Source organism: Spinacia oleracea, chromosome 1 (genome assembly GCF_020520425.1).
Source record: "Spinacia oleracea cultivar Varoflay chromosome 1, BTI_SOV_V1, whole genome shotgun sequence".
Taxonomy (NCBI): domain Eukaryota; kingdom Viridiplantae; phylum Streptophyta; class Magnoliopsida; order Caryophyllales; family Amaranthaceae; genus Spinacia; species Spinacia oleracea.
This window is the reverse complement of record NC_079487.1, coordinates 18,469,212-18,485,778: the sequence shown is the minus strand read 5'-3', so window position 1 is coordinate 18,485,778 and position 16,567 is coordinate 18,469,212. Positions and strand designations below refer to the sequence as shown.

At 35.4% G+C, this 16,567-nt stretch overlaps 1 protein-coding gene across 2 annotated transcripts; it reads right to left on the bottom strand.

Moving 5' to 3' along the window:
• Positions 1-584: 584 nt before the first annotated feature.
• LOC110778642 (protein RTF1 homolog) lies at positions 585-4,516 on the bottom strand. 2 transcript variants are annotated; one of them, XM_021983197.2, is made up of 3 exons: positions 4,347-4,515; positions 3,997-4,036; positions 585-2,892 (listed from the first exon to the last, which is right to left on the bottom strand). In XM_021983197.2, the coding sequence occupies exon 3, from the start codon at positions 2,813-2,815 to the stop codon at positions 824-826; it is 1,992 nt and encodes a 663-aa protein (XP_021838889.1). In that variant the 5' UTR covers positions 2,816-2,892; positions 3,997-4,036; positions 4,347-4,515; the 3' UTR covers positions 585-823. The 2 variants fall into 2 exon arrangements, with proteins under 2 accessions (XP_021838889.1, XP_021838888.1); XM_021983196.2 differs by lacking the exon at positions 3,997-4,036 and having other exon boundaries at positions 4,347-4,516.
• Positions 4,517-16,567: the final 12,051 nt, after the last annotated feature.

Below are 16,567 nucleotides of genomic sequence, written 5' to 3'. Positions count from 1 at the left end.
CCACTTGAATATGTTTATATGTAGTGTGGCTGTGTGGGGACTAAAAGCTTACAAAGCTTTGGATACTCGATCTTATAATCGATTATGTTTAGTCTTGTTCTTAATTAGGTGATAATTAAGGCCTTTTGTTCATAATATGCTTATGTTGAGATAGAAGATTAGAATTCTAGTGAAAAGTTGTATTAGGCTTTAGTACTATATTTAGCTGTCACAAGGCCTGCTCTTGCATATTCGGTACATGTATTGTCCCAGTTCATGCAGGATCCGAGGGAAGGGCACTGCCACACTGGGAAGCAGCCTTGCGTGTGGTGCGCTACTTGAAGAAAGGTCCCGTACAAGGTATTCTCCTTCGTTCTAACAGTGCGTTTGATGGATTATGTGTTAGTTTGGTTTATCTTTTGCGTCCTGGACAACCAAGAAACAACATGCAATATCTTGTACCTCTGCAGAAACAGAGTATTGTTTGATGGTAGCCGTTAACATGTGAATTGAAGTAGTTGAAGCAACTCCTTGGTGATTGAGATTGAGATAGAGTTTCAGAACAAAAATGGTCTGAAACCCAAACAATGTAAACTCTAAAAGCATAGTACTAAACCAAGACTGGATTTCATCGATCGAACAGAAGAAACTAATTCTCAGACCTGCATCTTGTGAAAAATCCAGGAGAATTTCATACAATTAAAACCTAAAAACTTCGAACAACTAAGACCTTAGAAAGTAGAAACTACCTAATGCACTACCTATAACCTGCATAAAACATTAAAACCTAATAGGCGGCTGAATCTGAACTACAGCAGAACAAAAAAGAAACATTTCCAACTTGTCAGAGCAAACCTCTCCTCCTCTTATAGTCACCCACTGAAAGAGTCAATACATGTGGTCTTCCATCGTCCACTGGAACTTGACAGCCTATATTAGCCTCAATCTTTTGTTTTCTGGCCAGAAATCCAGCTGATGCCCCATATGCTCCCCCAAAACTCTCTAACAAAGCTAGGGAAATGGGTAGCTTAAAATTATGCAGCGTGTTTGACTCCGTTACCTGGTCCACTGGTGCTCTGGTATCCACCAATTTTCCTGCTCCAGCAGCAGCCACCAAAGCTGCGGTTGTAGCAGTCAAACCAGCATTTGTTGCCGTAGCCTTATCATCACTTTTCTTGCTCTTCTCACTGTTTTCTGTGCCATTATCATTATCATTAACTCCTCCTTCAGCTGTTGTTGCAATTGTTGCAGGAGTAGCTTTCTGCTTCGCATAATAGTTGGTAGATCTAGTCCATCTCCTCGAAAAAGGGTCATATCCAGCGTCTCCGGGATTTAAACTCCGGTCTGCTGTTCTCGAGGATGAAACTCGGAAGTTCTCAGCTCGATTCTTCTTGTTCATTTCTGAAAGCTTAAGAGCCTTTTTATCCGTCTCTTTGCTTTGTCTGGCTTTGTCAAGTTCATGAATTCTGGCTTTAATTCTTTCAACCTCATCTGCTTCCTCTTTGTACTCAGCAACTTCCAATTCTCTCCTCAGTTTTTCCTTCTCAGCTGCAATGTTCATCGGCCTGGCTGAGACTGATTTCTTTTCATGCAACATTTGTTTCACTGTCTCAGCTGAGTATACAAAATTATTTATTTTATCAATAGCCTCCTGCTTCTCCAAAACTTCTTTACTGCGTGGCATACGGCCACTAGTGCGGTCCACCTCTCTCCTCCATTCATTAAACTCTTCCAAAGTAGGTGGTGAGTCTGAAACTCTAGCCATCTGCCACCTTGCAGCAGAACGATCACTGCCCCAAACACAATTTAGATACTTATGGGTGGTCTTTTTCTCAAGAACATATTTTTTATTTGGATCAGATGCATCAATGTTTTGAACCATGCATAATCTGTAAATGTTTCGACTATCTTTCATCCCAATACCAACCCTAACGAAGCAACCAACGATCAACTCCTCGAAAAATGGTTCCATGAACCACTTTCCCAGTTTTGACCTACTAATTGTAATGTCCGTTATCTGTTCATATGTCGGAGTATTGGAGACAGTACTGTCTCTGTCTTCATCACTATAGTCCATTCCACCACCTCTTGTCGACCCTTCATCATCGCTGTGAGAATCACTTCCATTTTCACTGTCACTGGAACTAGCCGAGCTAAAAGCACCACTGCCTTTCCTCTTCTTCGGAGAATATTCTCTGGAAGTACGACGTTCATGACTCATCCTCTGCTTCCCTTCCGGATCACGCTTCATCCGTCTCGCTTTCAACTCCTTCAAAGCATCAGCCTTGGCTGCTGAACGATCAGCATATCTGATGGAAGAACGCACACCACGAGAAGAAGCAGGAGGTGAGATATCTTTTGCGGAATGAGACTTTTTATCACTGATCAATCTAGATCGCATCTGTTTGTGCAATTTCCTATCGTCCTTTTTTGCAGCCCTGTCAGATAAGATCATCTCCCTCTCAAGTTCTGTCAACTTTGAAAGTGCTGCTCTATCATTTTCATCTATGTAAAGGTCACTACCAACGTCAGAGTCATCACTGCTATAAACTTCATGATCAGATCCTCCACCTTTGTTATCCATATCATCATCACTTCCGAGATCATCATTTCTATTCTTTGATCTCTTCTTCAAAGGAACCTGAGATCCAGACATCTTTTTACTAGCATGTCCATGGTTATCATCTGACTCATCATCCTTGGAATCACTTCCATCATCAGAATATGAACCCTTGTGTCGCCTTTTGGAAGGTGGATGTGCTTGTTTGTTTCTCCTGGGTGCACCTGTTCGTCCCGCTGCCTCCAACAGCATGTTCTCCAAGTCTGCCTCTGACATGACTGATATGATTTATGGCGTATTGTTAAGCTGTAAACTTCTGAGAGACTGAGACTAACTTGATGTTGAATTGTAAACTGCAGATAAACGAAAACGAAACATGAGAGAAAGTTTCGATTTACTGACTCACACAGGTTATTTTGAGATAGAACAATAATTCGTAAGATCAATCCAACATAATTTTGAGATAGAAGACATGTAAGCACCAACTAAAGCCTTCAACAAAATAGAGCAATATACATGTGATTAAGTTAAATTATGTCATACACACCCTTACAGCTATTCAAAATCGATATACAAGGAAATATCATATCCAATTCAGTACAAATCATCTCATAGTCCAATTATTCATTCATACCTGAGTCACTGAACTATCAATCTAAAATAAATGAAAAATTCAGCAGATACCGTAGTCATAAGATTCTGAGAATGAAATGAAGCGTGAAAGCTTGCATAATCTAAAGACTTATGTGGCACTCTAAGGTAAACTAATACATAAATATTCCATTGCAAGATCCAGAATCTTAAAAGTTTAACAATGTCGAGGTTTCATTTACACTAATCCAACTTTTCTCTCAACCAAATAGGATAACTTTCAGATTACAGAAGTCCATTTAGGTCGATCCTTACAGTTAGTGAAACTAAGATACATCAACAAAAATTAAAATTTGGTCCAACAAAGAAATTCAATTACAGAATACTATACGTAGCGAAGGAAATTTGGACGAAGAAATTATAGATTATGGACATATAATGACTTGATATAAATGAAATCATAGAACGCATAACACAGAATATAGAGGAGACAAGCTGCATAGATTATTACGAACAGAAGTATGACTATAAAACCAAAATACTGAAGTATAAATATTACATCTTCATCTAAACTACCATACAAAGAACAACAATTACACTCCAGCAATCAGTCAAACTTCAAGGTTTATGAGATGAAGTCCAAACCTCCCCAACAACGAAAATTTAAGTAGCGTGGCAATACAAGAAATCACTGAATTGAACTGGCATTTGAGAAGAACATGATAGTTAATGAAGCAATCGAGAAACACGATGAGAGGAATAAGTTTATCAAATCAAGACACCCATATGATCTCCTCCTTAAACAACTAGTATTATCACATCTAGTTATTTTCAACTTCATCTACTGCTAGAGTTGGAGCTCAAACCTGTTGCCTACAATTCGGTAACAATGAAAAAATCCGTCACCTATCCACCATTGCAACAAACAAATTATCATCTCATATCAAAGAGAGGAGAGAAAAAAAACTATGGAAAACAAATGCAAACCCTTGTTTCCAAGTAAATCATGAAAAATCAAATTATCTAAGTAAACCCTAATTTTTGGAAATTCAATTTTCATATAAGAAAAAATCGATTACAATCAATAATCAACCATTAAAATATCGAAAGCACCAATTTACACCATTCAAACCCTAAATTTCATCCACCTACCTTTCCTGACTCTGCATTCAGAAATATTAACAAAATTATAAATTTTTAAGCGGATAAAAATAACCTGGATTAGGCCCCAATTTGTAGAATCTCTGAGTTCAATTGTTATTCAAAATGCCAGCAACAATGTTGGTTTTTATGTTTTGGGTTTCTATCGTCCTCCTTCCTTCTCGCCTATTTCGACTCTGCAATGTTGCACAAGAGTACCGAGGGAAGAAAGGTTGGGTAATTTGATTTCGCAAATTCTTATTTACAATGGGTGTACAAATATGTTCTTTTTACATAACCAGATATTCTTTTAATTATATACTAATGTTCTTAAGGTGCACCATGCTCTATGTGCACCATGGTCCACCTTCTAAATTGCGCAAATATTATACACCGGAGTAAAAGTTAACTCAAAATGCTTAAAAGTTAAGCATATATATGTAAAAGTTATCTATTTTTCAGTGATAAATTTTTTCATTTTAGTAAAACTTATTTCTTCAAAATAACTAATAATGTATAAAATTAATCATTTAACCCTTTAAAATATTTATCTGTCAATTATTTTTTTACTAATATAAAAATATCAAAACTAGGTTAAAGTTACCTAAAAACGGTTACAATAAATTTATCGTACACCTTATGCGCGCAAGACCTTTTGATTTTATTTTATGTTTAATTTTCTCGAGGGGAGACCGGGTGAGCGGGACCGATACCCGGTTAAAAACCAATTCCACTTGTATGGACCCGGTCCACGCTATAATTAGCGTGAACCAGGGTATTTTTGCAAATTAACTATATATTCATAATAGTAACTATGAAAAAATATAGTCATTCCGATAAGAATAACTATTTTATACAAAAAGTAACTATATGTTCTGTAAAGTAACCATATCTTCGCAATAGTAACTATGAAAAAACAATAATATAGCCATTTCGATAAGAATAACGATTCTATCTAAAGAGTAACTAAATCATATAGAAAAGTAATTTTAACTGTAGAACAATTACTACGAAGTATATTTTAAAATAAACAATATAATATAGATGCTTTAGAGGTCATATAGTAACATTTTCGATTATAGTTACTATTATTTCATATAATTACTGAAATAAAAAAAGAGTAACTATATCAAAAGTAAGTGTAATTATAACTATTGAACAATAATTAAGAAAACATTAATTACATGATTAGTTTTTTTTAGCTACGACATTCTAATTATTTACATCTATTCAATAAGACACATTAAACTCAAATGTTTTTAAACTAAAAAGTACTAATCGCCACGTCCACGTCCCTTCTTTACACCAACACGTCCTCTCCTTCGACGTCTGCGTCCTCTCTTTTCTCTACCACGTCCTTGGTTTTCATTGTTGTCAAATTCTTCTTCTTCTTCTTCTTCTTCTTCTTCTTCTTCTTCTTCTTCTTCTGCTTTTGGTTTCCTTGCAGAAGTTATTCTTCGCACGACTTCAATTCTAGATGAATCATCTTTGTATTTCTGATTAATAATATATAAACTATAAGTTAATAATTTAACATTTAAGTGTGAAAAAATGACATAGTAACTATGTAAAAATATAGTTTCTATTATGCATCATACAGTAACTCTTAAAATTAATGATGGTAAGATATTCGCAAAATTGCAGATATAGTTATTGTTATAGTCATATAGTTACTGTCATTATAATATAGTCACTTATATTACTAATAACATAGAGACGAAAAAAAAAGAACATAAAAAGAACAAAATGATAACATAGTAACTATTAAAAACATATAGTTACTATTATACATGATATAGTATATTATATTTTAATATTAATGATAGTCATATATTAGCAGAGTTGCATATATAGTTATTGTTATGATCATATAGTTAATGTGATCATAACATAGTTACTCTTATTAATAATAACATAGAGAAAAACAAAGAACATAAAAATAACATTATTATATACATAATAACTATATCAAATATATAGTTACTATTATACAAGATATAATATCTATAAATATTATTCATGGTCATGTAGTCACATAGTTGCAGTCTTGCAGACATAGTTGGTGTGATAATAATATAGTAACTCTATCACTAAAAATATAGAATAACATCAAAACCATGCAAAGAACATAATAAATTAAAATAGTAACTATTTGAAACATATAATAACTATATAAAACATACAAATACTATTGAGGAAAATAAACATATGGTAACTAATCATGATAAAATAAACATATTAGATATTTCAAACATATAGTAACTATATAAATACTATATTAACTATTGAAGAAAATAAACATATGTTAACAAATCATGATAAAATAAACATAGTACCTATTTCAAAAATATAGTAACTATATAAAACATATGGACTATTATTATAATATAGTAACTATTGTACACATATGGTAACCATTATAATCATATAGCCACTATCTAAGAAGTAAATAAAAACATACTCTAAATAACATAGTACATAATGTAATCGTATAGTAACTATTATTTATCAAAAAGTCACTATAAACTGTTCATAACATAATAATTATCTTAAACACATAGTTACTGTTTTAAATTTATAATAACTTTCTAAAAAATATAGTAACTATTTTAAACACATAATAATTACTGTTTTAAAGTTATAGTAACTTTTAAAAAAATATAGTTACTCTAAAAACTACTACTAATATAAACACAACGAACATTCCAGTGACTATTAAAAACACTATTTCGCAACATATATTAAAGGTAACTATATCATTTATATACTAACTATGTGAAACACTAACCTTAATTTCAACAAAACAACAAGCATTTCAAATCACTCAACAAAATAATAGCTATTGTACACATATAGTAACTATTGTACACATATAGTAACCATTAAAATAATATAGTAACTATTGTACACATATAGTAACCATTAAAATTACATAGTACCTCTTTAAACCATATAGTTACTGTATTACTCATATAACTACTACTCCCTCCGTCCCGGAATACTTGACCTGTTTTCCTTATCGGGTCGTCCCTTAATACTTGACCTGTTTCTAAAATTGGAAATATTCTAACAATATTATATTATTTCTCACTCCACCCCTATTAACCCACCTACCCCCTACTCCATACAAAAAATAATTAAAAATTCAACTCCTACTCTCCCCAACCCCACCCCTTTACACATTTCCCACTAACTACATTAAAATAATACCCCACTATCAACTACTACCTATTAAATTAAATAAGTCAATTCAAGTCCCTTAAACTCTGTGCCGGTCAAACCGGGTCGAGTATTCCGGGACGGAGGGAGTATTTGAAATCGTGAAGTCACAGATCGAATTCGCGAAGTGAAAACGATATTTCGGCAAAACACAAACATTTATTTCTCCAAAACAACAAATATTTTCAATTTTAAATAAAAATAGACTTAAAATTCTTTAAAAAACAACAAACCGAGATGTGATCTCTAAAAATTCTTGCGAAGATTTTTAGACGAGCGCAAATTCTTCGATTCGGTTTCGGCAACGACGAACCTCCTTCTTGATCTACTACTTCCTCCAATTTTTCCTCATCTACTAGATCCAATTATAAGAATTATAAGATAATTACGAAGAAAATCGAACAAAACCTAGAAATTTGGGCTAAATTTTGAAAAGCATAGAGAGAAAAAGGAAGAGAGAGAAATGAAAGAGACATGAACAGAATGTAGATCTGAAATTTTGAAAAAAAGTTTAAAACGTATATAAAGTGGGCTAGACACAAATCGCATTGAAACTCTACAGAACACATTGTAACTCTTTAAAACACATAGTTACTATAATACGCATATAGTTACTATTTAATGAAGGAAATAATGCCCTTGGTCCAAGTATGCATATAATATTAAGTCTAATAAATGCGGTTCAGTATTAATTAACAAGTTAATAATTCAGTGAGATCAAGTGAGCTGAAAGCCTAGCTAGAGGCCGCTTCAGTTCAAGTGGAATTAATGATATTAATCCACAACTTACTCTTGACTGAACCCGTAAGGTCACACAAATAGTACGTAAACGGATCAAGTATTGAATGGCATTAAATACTCCATCTATGGATATTCGGAATCGACGGATCTTGGTTTCAGTGGGAGCTGAGATCGTCACAAGCAAGAAATGAATACTCCGGAAACGATGATATTGCCGGAAACGGAAATATGGATCGTATCGGAAATATAAATATTATCTAAGTCGTAGATGTTGCCGGAAACGGAAACATGGTACGTATCAGAAAATATTATTGGAAATGGAAATATTACCGGAATCGGAAATATTGCCGGAAACGGAAATATTGTCAGAATCGGAAATATTATCGGAATCGGAAAATAATTCCGGAAATGGAAATATTAAATATTTGTTCGAAACCGAAATTAATTCTGGAATCGGAAATATTAAATATTGTTCGTATCGGAAATGAATTCCGAAACCGGGAATTTAATCGGAAGCGCATCGTACGAATTAGCATCGGACGAGGCTTGCTAGACGAAGGCCCAGCACGAAGCCAGGCCCACGCCCAGCAAGCCAAGCGCCCAAGACGAAGGCCACAGCCTCGCCAGGCCCAACGCAAGGCCAGGCCCAGCAAGGCCGTTGGCGCGCGCGCTGAGCGTGCTCGTGGGCTGCGAGCAGCGGCTGCTCGTGTGGGCCGTAAGGCCTGCGCGGGTGGTGCGATGCTCGTGGTCGTGCGACACTCGTGTTCGTAACGAATCCTAATCCTATTGGAATTCGTGCATTGATTAAATCCTAATCCTAAAAGATTAAACTTATTATTTAGAGTTCTAGTAGGATTCTAATTAATAAATCCATATCCTAGTAGGATTATAATTCCTTTTCCATATCTCTATAAATAGGTGCCTAGGGTCACAATTTATAGACACAATTGAAGTATTCTAAAGGTAAGATTTTGAAGCAAAAATCAGCCAAACACTTGCAACCTATTAGCCGAAAATCCTAGTAACCTTAAGGGCGATTCTAGTTGGTCAAGCTTAAGGCGGATCCGGACGTGCTGTGGACTATCTACGGAGGGACGACACTTGGAGTCCTAAAGACTTGTTCTTGTTCGGTTCGGGCGCAGCTAGGGAGGGCACGCTACAAAGTGTACGCATCTAAATTATGCTAAATGATTATGTGTAAATAATATGTTTCCTAGCTTTATGGTGTTTCCGCATGATTTATGTTTTGTCATATGTATCATAACCTAACAGTGTGAAGGAAATAATGCCCTTGGTCCAAGTATGCATTCAATGTTAAGTCTAATAAATGCGGTTCAGTATTAATTAACAAGTTAATAATTCAGTGAGATCAAGTGAGCTGAATGCCTAGCTAGAGGCCGCTTCAGTTCAAGTGGAATTAATGATATTAATCCACAGCTTACTCTTGACTGAACCCGTAGGGTCACACAAATAGTACGTAAACGGATCAAGTATTTAATGGCATTAAATACTCCATCTATGGATATTTGGAATAGACGGATCTTGGTTTCAGTGGGAGCTGAGATCGTCACAGGCAAGAAATGAATACTCCGGAAACGATGATATTGCCGGAAACGGAAATATGGATCGTATCGGAAATATAAATATTATCCAAGTCGTAGATGTTGCCGGAAACGGAAACATGGTACGTATCGGAAAATATTATCGGAAATGAAAATATTGCCGGAAACGGAAATATTGTCAGAATCGGAAATATTATCGGAATCGGAAAATAATTCCGGAAACGGAAATATTAAATATTTGTTCGAAACGGAAATTGATTCCGGAATCGGAAATATTAAATATTGTTCGTATCGGAAATGAATTCCGGAACCGGGAATTTAATCGGAAGCGTATCGTACGAATTAGCATCGGACGAGGCCTGCCAGACGAAGGCCCAGCACGAAGCCGGGCCATCGCCCAGCAAGCCAGCGCGCCACAAACGCACCAGCCAAGGCTGCGCCAGGCCCACCGCAAGGCAGGCCTAGCGCGCGCCAAGGCTACGGCAGAGTGTGGGCTTGCGGCAGTGGGCTGCGAACTCGTGGGCTGCGCGCGCGCGCGCATGGCGCCCCTCGTGGGCTGCTGTGCGTGCGTGTGTGTTTGTGTGCTACTCGAATCCTAAAGCTACCGGGATTTGTCATATGATTAAATCTAATCCTAAGAGATTTAGTTTATTTAATTAGAGTCCTAGTAGGATTATAATTAAATAAATTAGTATCCTAATAGGATTCCAAATCCTTTTCCATAACTCTATAAATAGGTGCCTAGGGTCACATATTTACATCGAGCATTCAAGTATTCAAAGTGAGTTTGTGAGAGCAAAATTCAGTCATACAATTGCCTATAAAGTGCCGAAAATTCTAAGTACCTTAAGGGCGATTCTAGTTGGTCAATCTTAAGGCGGATCCGGACGTGCTGTGGACTATCTACGTCCTAAAGACTTGTTCTTGTTCGGTTTGGGCGCAGCTAGGGAGGGCACGCAACAAAGAGTATGCATCTAAACTATGCTAAATGATTATGTGTAAATAATATGTTTTCCTGGCTATATGGTTTTTCCGCATGATTTATGAATTGTCATATGTATCATAACCTAAAACAGTGGTATCACGAGCCTCTTATTATTTTCATAATCTAAATTGCATGAACATGGTTAAATATTACAAATTTGCAAGAATTAAAAGGGGTGATTAATTTTCGTAATTGTTAATTAATTGCAAATTGCGTTTATTTAATTATACGTACGCAGTTTTTCGGCAGTTTCTTCGTTACTCATCCAAATCGAGTGATTTTTGTGTAAATTCCGCATGTAAAAGGCATTCTATGTTAAATTAAATTCTCAAATTCTACCGAACCCAGAATTCTCAAATTCGAAGCCTAACTATGACTTTTCGGAGGTTTTAGTTTTTCGAATGCAAAATTTCGTAAATTTACGATGTTAAATTAAATATTTGCGATTCTTGTTGATAAATCTTGAATTTTTGATTGACCTACTGTATATGTTTAACAAGTTTGAATTCCTAGCCTTGTTAATTATGCAATCTAATTTGTAATTATGATTAATTTGTTGAAAATTAGAATAATTTAGAATTAATTTGATTTTCATAATTAATTATAATTTAATTAGATACCTATGATTAAAAACCACCATAAAAATTGTAAATTTATGTTAAATTTTAAATTTTTATGATCTAGACTTGAATCCATGTTAATCGGAAATCAATTGAATAATAAATTTTCGATTTTTCGCCCTAAAATTATGAAATTAATATTATTTATTAATTTGTCATTAATTTTAAATATAAATATTTTAAATTTTATGCGATTCGCTCATATAACTTGCACGCACAAAGCAATGGACGCTACGTGTTACCCTTAAGGGGTGTTGTATAGTGCGGGCATGTGACGACAAGCAAGGGAGCTCGTCGCCCATGCGGCAAGAATGCAATGAGAAAGGCCATGGTGCACGAGCACAAGGCAGCAGCCCTGCCTTGTGTCGTGGGCTGTGAGCAATGGACGAATGGGCGAGGGCGAAAGCAAGGCACAGCAGTCGCGTGTGGGCAGCAAGCGAGCTGCGCCACAGCGCGCACTGCCGCGCGCAAGCGTGCGGAGCCTCGCGCGCAGCGAGCGCAAGCTCGCGTGCCATGAGTGCTACGCCCAGCGTCGATGCCTCGCGCAGCGAGCGATGGCTCGCAGGATCGAGCGCTGGCAAGCGCGCGCATCGAGCAATGGCCCGCATAAAGCGAGCGCTGGCGAGCGCGCGCAGCGAGCGCTGGCTCGCATGAAGCGAGCGCAGCGAGCGCTGGCGAGCGAGCGCAGCGAGCGATGGCTCGCGTGCATCGAGTGCTGGCGCGCTGCGAGCACCAGCTCGCGTGATGCCTTGCGAAGGAGAGCAGCAGCAGCGATGCGACACAGCGCATGGGCTGCGCGCACATGGCCAGCGATGGCTGTGTGCGTGTGGCCCATGGGCGTACGTTGCGTGGGGTTGTTGCATTGCGATTGGATCGTTTTGAAATTTTAATTTGAAATTTTCAGTTTACGTAATTTTAATTAATTTTAAAATTAATAATTTAAATTATTTTCTTGGATTTTAATTTTGAATATTGTAATTATAATAAATTTTATTTATTCTAATTATTTTACTAAAATTCAAATCATGAATTAATTTAAATACGACTGAAATTAAATTAAACTTTTTGGATTCAATTATAAATTTATATGAGCTTTAAATTTTAATTAAATTTGTATGTTTCCGGTTAGACTAGAAATACATTTTTATGTTTAAAATTAGTAAAGCATATGAATTTATTGGTTTAAATGGGAGCCCTTTTAGTCATATACTCTTGATTAGGTCTACAAATCCTTAAGATTAAAACAACTTGATTAGAATTAATAAGGACTGAATAATTTGTAGATTATTGGTGCCCTTGATTAATTGCTGCAAATGTTTATGTGATGCATGATGTGTTTTACTAACCAGCTATGTGGGCCATTCATGATAATGAATGGGTGAATGGTATATATTGTATATGTACTGTTTTGCAGGTTATGAAGTGACTAGTATGGCCCAAATAGGATAGAAAATATGGTCTGCGTACCATTAATTTGAATGTAATTAGTCTAAAGTACCAAAGTTGTTTTTCAATTAAAATATGGTCTGCGTACCATCAAATAGTTGTAATTAGTTTTAATTATAGCTTATCCTATTTGAAGAAAATGGTGCCTCCCACGGAGATTTTCAAGACGGACTTTGAAGTTAAAGCTTCAAGATGAAGTCGGGCCATACTAGATCACATTTATCTTATGCATGATTTAAGTTATTTATTGCTTTAAATATGTCTTAATTATGCATGAGATTGTAGCTTGATTATTTTGCATGATTAAGGATTTTAGTTCACTTAAAATCTAACCAACATAGTAAGAGCCTTAAGTTCCAAACTTAAAAATTGCGGATTTTTCATGAAATACCCCCGAATTTTGGCGTAATTCACCAAATGCGCGCCCCTCGACTTTCAGAAATTCACCAAATGCCCCTCACAAATGACTTAATACCCAAAATACCCTTACTAATGATGCGCCGTTAGTCCTCCGTTAACCTAATTTTCAAATTCACCAAATACCCCTATTTTAATACTTATTTCACCAAATACCCTTATTCAGAAACTTAATTCACCAAATACCAATAACTTAAAATTACTCATTTTGATGCTCAACGGCTAGTTTTTGTGTTTGAAAATTAGCCGTTGCTTATTGTTTGCTTATAAATACTCTTTTTCTGACGGTTTATTGTAGTTTTCCTATTATTTTGTTAATTTCATATCATTTTTGTCATGAGTTTTCTTTCAAAATCATCATCCACAACCAATGAGTCCACATATGTAAGAGTCCCAAATAAATTTTGTTATCATGGGAGAAAATTTGACATCCGAATATCTGATACAACACTCAATCTGAAGCTCCGGTACAACACTAAAACAGAAAACACTCCTAAAACACCTCAAAACGTCGCAACTCTTCAAGAAAATAGCTACTTCTTTTGTACCTTATTCTTTATGTGACCAATTAATTATATTTACCACGCAATCGGAAGGTATTCCTTTTTCAATATGGGAAATATCTTTAACATATGCAAACAGATTAAAAATAAAGCTCTTATTAATTTTATTCTAACGCATATGTTCCAGCTACCTCGGCTTCTATTGCTTCCATGCCACATATTTAACGTTAACTCCCTTTTGTCTCCTGTCTCTACTGCCTCCAAACATCTTTCTTCAATCTCCTAACTTTCTCTCAACCTTACAGTCGAGGCATAAAGGTTTTCCCACTTTTCTTTTGAGCTAGGTCCTATTGACATGGTCAGATTTATGGACAAATGTCTATTTTTGGATTTGAGGGAACAAGAAAAAAAAATGAAACTAAGGTATGTTCCAAAGCTCATGAACCAGTGAAAAAACATGAATCTTGGCACAAAGATTTGCCTCCAAACTCAAGATTTTCACATCATGAATCCAAGTTGAAATCGAGGTTGTGATAAAAATGTATGTGTTATTGAACTTGATTTCTTAGTTTCTTTACCATTCGGACAATAAGAAAATTAAGGTGTTAGCTTTAGATTGAATTACTTCAGCTTCACTTACATAAGATCCCTTTGAAAATGGGGTTTTTTGGCCTTTTGCTCAGCTAAAGTGCATTGTCTTTACTGGATGAGGCCTGAACTTATTGGATCATAATTGAAACTTACTGAGTGTTGTATCGGAGCCTCAGATGGAAATTTCCTCCCATAATATTAGAAATTGTTTGGGACTCTTACATATGTGGATTCATGGGTGTGGATGATGATTTTGAAAGAAAACTCATGACAAAAATGATATGAAATTAACAAAACAATAGAAAAACTACAATAAATAGTCAGAAAAGGGGTTTTTATAAGCAAACAATAAGCAACGGCTAATTTTCAAACATAAAAACTAGCCGCTGAGCATCAAAATGGGTAATTTTAAGTTATGTGTATTTGGTGAATTAAGTTTCAGAATAGGGGTATTATATGAAATAAGTAATAAAATAGGGGTATTTGGTGAATTTAAAAATTAGGCTAACGGAGGACTAACGGCGCGTCATTAGTAAGGGTATTTTGGGTATTAAGTCATTTGTGAGGGGCATTTGGTGAATTTCGGAAAGTCGAGGGGCATTTGGTGAATTACGCCATAATTCGGGGGTATTTCATGAAAAATCCGTAAAAATTGAGTTAAAAGGTGCCATGCCAAAATATACACTTGCTTGGATATACTTTACATCAATCTAGTAATAGTTTTCGCTCAGCGAGGTGTTACTTATTGGTCCTAAAGGGGCAAGGTACACAAATAATTGTGAGTACATGTTAGTTTTGGTGAAACTCAACGATATAAGTAAGGAGTCCTTTTATGTCGTGGCAAAATCGATAGGTTTACCTAATAAGTTCTTAGACGTACCTATCAACCAAGAATAGTTTCTAGACTATTAGCAAAAGGCTTTTGCTTACCTAAGATGTTTTAGGATTAAGTCGACAAACTGTGCTTAGTTCTTCAATGATTTTAGGATCTTGGAATCATTTTATTCACACCTGCCGGAACACATAATTCGAATAAAATGCTAATGACTTGTTTAAATTGCATGATTGCTTTCATTTTCAAGTTATTATTCATGATAAATGTTTAGACTTTGCATGCTTCAATGTATGTTTTAATTATTGTTTATAATTAAATATCTTGCACTGCAATAAATCCTTTTAGAAAGGTAACAGTAAATTTCCTCGATTGGTAGTGAATCCAAGAACGATTCACGGAAATGAGAGAAAGTGAGCAATTTAAAATGTACGTTTCTTATAGCGACTTTTATGGTTGTTTTCGAACATCAAAGTCGAATGGCAAACCAATTGGTGCTTGTGACTTCAAAATACAATGTAGTTTTGAGATCATAAAGCATTGAGTTTAATACGCTCAGCTTTACCAATGGTTAACAACCTAATATCTTTGTCCATTTAATTCTCGAATGAGTCTAGTCCCTAGACATTCGAATAGATCGATGCTTAGAGAACTTTAGAAGCTTCTGGTAAGATCATCTACTTGAAACTTAATATTCAACATAAATTAAAATGGTAAAGAACCTTGTTGGTGACATTGGACATGTCTAACAAAGTATAAAAGTCAAACACTAAAGAATTCAATTCTTAAGACTATAAGAAAGGGTACAAGAAATAGGAAAACGAGGAACAAATGAAAGGAATTTACGATTCCGTTTCTACCTATAAGTTTATGTTTAAAGAGAAGTGACCTAGCAATCAAACTTCCTTGGTATCATATACCGCTTGAGGTTCTTACTTCGGTAATAACTCAAACAATGGAAGCTAGGATACACTAATGACCTACAAGTGGGAAATGAAGCATGGCAATGCTACATTAGTTGTAGGGTCATCTAGTTTGTTTTAAGTCCTTTCAAAGGATGGAACTTAATGGCTATTTTGTTCCATAATCAACATACCTAAATTTCTGTTTTCAAACACAGAAAGACTCACATTCAAGAAAAACAAAAACAATGTTTGAATGAAATGGTCAATTACAGGTTGAGTCAATATGCTTGATTAAAACAAACAACTCTTTAAAGAACTTTACTAGGTTCAAATCAACCCCTTGATTTGAGTTCCACTAATCTTTGGCATTGTTGCTTAGACCATATCAACAAGTTAACATTCAAAAGCTCTATTTTGATGGACTTTTAAAAGTTGATTGATTTCTAGATCATTTTAAGACAACTAGTCTTACTTGT

Coding starts and splice junctions, on each gene's coding strand:
- LOC110778642 (XM_021983196.2), bottom strand. CDS start 2,815: ATGTCAGAGGCAGACTTGGAGAACATGCTGTTGGAGGCAGCGGGACGA.